The sequence below is a fragment of the Gymnoscopelus braueri genome, assembly GCF_963280865.1.
Source record: "Gymnoscopelus braueri genome assembly, chromosome: 21".
Lineage (NCBI taxonomy): Eukaryota > Metazoa > Chordata > Actinopteri > Myctophiformes > Myctophidae > Gymnoscopelus > Gymnoscopelus braueri.
In genome coordinates this window covers 36,683,436-36,688,435 of record NC_137623.1, presented here as the reverse complement: position 1 = coordinate 36,688,435, position 5,000 = coordinate 36,683,436, and the positions used below count along the sequence as shown (strand labels likewise).

The 5,000-nt window shown below is 44.3% G+C and overlaps 1 protein-coding gene across 5 annotated transcripts in view; it reads right to left on the bottom strand.

Moving 5' to 3' along the window:
• Positions 1-5,000, bottom strand: part of vav3 (vav guanine nucleotide exchange factor 3) — a 109,828-nt gene that overhangs the window by 47,629 nt on the left and 57,199 nt on the right. For all 5 annotated transcript variants that reach the window (XR_013932413.1, XM_080418258.1, XM_080418260.1 and 2 more), the window contains exons 9-10: positions 4,493-4,592; positions 3,820-3,915 (exon numbers count right to left, since the gene is read on the bottom strand). Coding sequence is in view for 4 of the 5 variants with exons in the window: in XM_080418258.1 (XP_080274384.1) it covers positions 3,820-3,915; positions 4,493-4,592 (196 nt within the window). In the remaining variant the exon portion in view is untranslated. The remainder of the gene's footprint in view (positions 1-3,819; positions 3,916-4,492; positions 4,593-5,000) is intronic.

The following is a 5,000-nucleotide window of genomic DNA, read 5'->3' as shown; positions in this document are numbered from 1 at the left end:
TGTGAGCTTCTAGATAATGCTATTTTCACTATTTACTTATGTATTTGGAAATGTCTTTCTTTTCTGAATTATTTTCTAATTCTTTGAAAGTAATGGCATGCCCAAAATAGTGACGCTAGGTTGCAAATGGTTAACATGAATGAGAAAGTTTTTAAAAAAAAGAAGAAAAGGAAAACTGGAGCAAAGACAGAAGGGAAGCAAAAGGACAATGGGCCCACTTCACTAAGCTGGTCGTAAATATCAGGGTAGATGACGGGTAAATAAAGTGACTAAAGGAGGGTGTGTTTTCTCTAAGCAAAAACCTACGTCACGTGCAATTCACATAGGGGTGTGTAAATCCCTGATATGTGTGTGTCCCTCACAGTTGTTCCTCATTCTAGCTTGAAGGTCAGAGGCGCGTTCATATGAAAGATCCTTTGCATTGCTCAATGCCCCCATTTAAGACCATAAAGCTGTTTACACTCAAAGTATGGGTGTAAACAGCGTAGTGAATCGGGCCCATTATCCCTAAAAGGGCATTTGCAAAATAAAGCTTTTTCATGAGCCATTTCATTATGCGATAAGCGGTTTCAACTCTGTGTGTCTTGTACGCATAGCGAATTCCCTGTCACGCGAGCTAATGCTTTAGCATGTGTGACGGGACTTGAGAATGTATTGGGCATTATTGTAATAATTCCCTTTAGTGATATGTGATTTCTTTTGCAGAGTATTTCAACCTAAGAAAGTCAGAGCCTTTATTTAAATACATAAAATAGTTATGAATATTGGTCGCTGTATCCTGCCAGCTCTCTCTGTTAAAAAGATTAATGACAGCCTGGCTATTTTGAGGCTTAAATTAATCAACAACATAATGAATGATGGGATTATAATACATTCTCATTTTATAAATATGTCTTTCTAAAAAAATCAATAAGGAAGTCTAATCAATAGTGAATTAAGAAGGAATGTTTTATTTGCAACCCAGCCGCTAGGTTGCCAAAAATGTATTCCTTAAAATTCAGCACTTTTCTAAATAAATTATACATAAATGATACATTTAGTGACACTTTGACATGCAGCCAAGAGGATCCGGGTATCAAACTAGAGTAACAGCCCAAAATATAAAAAGCGGCTAAAGCTGGCTTGCCTGTTTTGAACCCTGGGGTATATTCTGGGCTAGTCCAGTTTATACCCCGGGGTATAAAACAGGCTGGACTACTTTCACCCCGGGTATAGTTTGGCCGAGGGGGGTATATTTTGGGCTATTACACGGGAACCTTCCAGTTCCCAAATTGCTGCTCCACCTTCTGAGCAACTGCCACCCTATCACCTGGTTCTGTTTTTTGGTTTTTTTTTCCTCTCCCAAAACGGTTACTGCTGCGCTAATGTTGGGTAATTGGTTAAACCAATATACCCAACATCAGGGCCCACGGCTGCATAGAGAAGATCAGAAATGTAAAAGAGAAATAGATTTACTATATACAGCATCCCCGCTTCACCCAAGTCTCATCAACATTCTCCTCCATGCTCTCTCTCTCTCTCTCTCTCTCTCTCTCTCTCTCTCTCTCTCTCTCTCTCTCTCTCTCTCTCTCTCTCTCTCTCTCTCTTCCCCCTTGACCCAAGTCAACCCCCCCCCCCCCTCTCTCCCCAGTCACTTTCTGGAAGTCTGGCTGGCACACTGCCCCCTCCTCTCCCCCACCCTCTCTGACAAGCCGAGTGGAGTGGAGCACGATGAGACAGAGACAGGTGTGTGTGTGTGTGTGTGTGTGTGTGTGTGTGTGTGTGTGTGTGTGTGTGTGTGTGTGTGTGTGTGTGTGTGTGTGTGTTTGGGTGGGTGGGTGGGAGTTGAGGGGAGAAGAGGAGAGGAGAGGTTTGCAAACCGGGGCAGACCGCCAGTCACACGTGTCAACACCCTCGATGCAGAGATGCAGCATGGCCACAGCAAATATGTGCATGAGCACGGGCACACACGCTGACGCACGCACGCACGCACGCACGCACGCACGCACGCACGCACGCACGCACGCACGCACACACACACACACACACACACACACACACACACACACACACACACACACACACACACACACACACACACACACACACACACACACACACACAGTCTTCCTCCCCCCACACACACACACACACACACGCGCGCGCACACACACGCACACACACACACGCACACGCGTCTTGCCAGACCAGACAGCTTGCACATGTGTTGTCTGCTGCCTAACGAGAGCACGACACCCAGAAGGTTGTCCCACATTTTTAGACATCACAATAGCTCCTGTCTGTCTGTCTGTCTGTCTGTCTGTCTGTCTGTCTGTCTGTCTCTCTCTATCCATCTCTAGTTTGCGATGTTCTCTCTTTGTCTCTCTCCTATTCCTTGGTGCTGTTAACATACTGTATCAGCACCTGTGTGTGTGTGTGTGTGTGTGTGTGTGTGTGTGTGTGTGTATGTGTGTGTGTGTGTGTGTGTGTGTGTGTGTGTGTGTGTGTGTGTGTGTGTGTGTGTGTGTGTGTGTGTGTGTGTGTGTGTGTGTGTGTGTGTGGGTGTGTGTGTGTGGGTGTGTGAGTGCGTGTGTGCGTGCATGCACGCTGTGTGAAAGACACAACTCCCCCAAAAAAACTAAAAGAAAGCCTGTGGAAACATGGATCACAGCACCTCCGGTGGAGACATGCAGCTGCTGCACTCAGCAGCACATTGGGGTGTGATTGGTGATGGCTGGAAGCCTCCCTGGCGAAGGAGGCTGTATCACTTACTGTCAGTCACACCATTAAGCAAATGAAGGCTCAGAGCTGTTAGTGATCATTACAACTCTTCAGCTTTGATGAATTACAACCAAAGAGACGTGTGTTTCTACACAGACTAACATCCTCACTGTTAGTTTAAAGTCTATATGAGGGGTCTTCAGCGTTTTTCAGGCCAAGGACCCCTTACCTGAGAGAGAAATGAAGCAGGGACCCTCCCTACTACATATTGTATAAAATTGTGGTGCAGGTTAAACTTTTTCATAGATTTCATTGATAGCTTCATAGACTTGTTTGACAGCACTATCAGTGTTGTGTTGGATTCACATTAATGCGTATTTTCAGACATTTAACAACTTAGTAAACTTGACCTTTGGCTCGGTACTGCTCTTTTTTCTTTCTACACCAAACCTCTTTGTGTGACTACAGCGAAATGCTGCGTGTTACGCCGCATTTACAAAAAAACACAAAAAGTAATATGGAGATAAGAGGTTTCTGACCGACTGCAATGATATATAAAAACATTTTTGGGCGTCCCTTATTGTTCCTTGGAAATAAGTAGGTACAAGTAGGCAACCCTACTTGTGAGCAGTGTCTGCCAGATTGTGTGAGAGAAATAAGCAACCAGGTCTAGGAAAACAAGTCCAAAAGAAGCAACTAGGCCACATGAGCACATTAAACCTATACAGTATATACATCGGCCATTTGAAAATAGCCGACCTGCAAACTCACAATGCATCGCAATGCGCCGCGTTGATGGGGGTTAGGGACATGTCATGGAGGGGTTCATGACATGAAAATATTTGAGAACCACTGGTTTAAAATTGGAAGCAAGCCCAAATAAGCAGCAACACTTTAGAAACAACCCAAAAAAATTTAACCCGCAACTACCAATATTTACAAGCAACTTTACAGATAAAGAAGCCCAACCTCACTTATAATAAGCGGACATGGCAACACTGCTTGTGAGTGAGTGAGTGAGTGAGTGAGTGAGTGAGTGAGTGAGTGAGTGAGTGAGTGAGTGAGTGAGTGAGTGAGTGAGTGAGTGTCTGACAGAGTGAGTGAGTGAGTGAGTTGTACCTGCAGTAGGAGGTGGTACTTCAGGACGCGCTGCATGGGCACCACCAGCAGATCCCGCAGAGTGAACCTGCCGTAATTGGCTCTCTTTGAACATTCCTGTGCAACAAGGAAAAGAACCGTCAACAGGAAATTAGAGAACACTAATCCCTGCAACCCCCCCCACCCACAAATTGGAACTGGAAAGCTATAAAAATGAAGCTGATAAATGGGCAGACGGGGAGACTCCTGTTACTGAACAAAAGCTCTAAAGCAATGATTACTATAAGAATATAGTCCTTTAAACTTTTTACAAAAAAAAAAAATCACTTACCCTACCTTTGAAATATAGTCAAAGCATTGCTTGCAAATCACATGAATTGTCTACCCTGTGGTGAATGTTCATGTAATGGTCACAGGCTACAGTGCGTTGGGTCATACACGCTAGGGCCCTCTACAAACCATTTTAAGACGTTGACAACAACACTTAAAAGCTTATTTGCATCGTGGACTGTTAAAAAAAGTGGTTCAAATCTGAATATATACATTTTCAGAGTGAACATTTTAAGTCAAATCTTTGCTTATGGAGGTCCCTGGCACAAAATATTTTGAGAAGGGTGACCGCAGCCAAATCAATTTGGGAGGGCCTTGACAATGAAAATGTTTGAGAAGCAGTGGTGTAAAAAGAGCACTTTACCTCCAGCTTCATGCGTACGCCCTCCTTCTCTTTGCAGATGAGATCCAGAGCGGCGATGGAACCCTCCACATGGCTGCAGTACTTCCCATAGATCAACAGCCTGGAACACAGGGGAAAGCAAGTTAACAAAAAAAACATGGATTGAGCGGTAGAAGAGTTGTGTGTTTGAGAGAGAAAGAGAGAGAGAGAGATTGGATAGGTCATTGGTTCTCAAATTACCTAACTAAACTAGACCAAAGAAAACAGACTGGATAAACAGAGCTAGAGGTGCAAATACAGCTTCTTTCGTGTTCTATAAGTCCGTGTCTCTGAGACATGGATGATTCTTATGTCGTTGAACTGTTGTTCACAGACACACACGCACAGCCAAGAGAGATTACAATACACTGCCACGCATTGCTGCAGGCAGGGTAAATGTAGGGTAAATGTAGAGAGAGAGAGGTACTGGAATACCGAGATTCGACGAGAGAAAGTTGGAGTGAGAGACAGAAACAGACAGACTAATGGC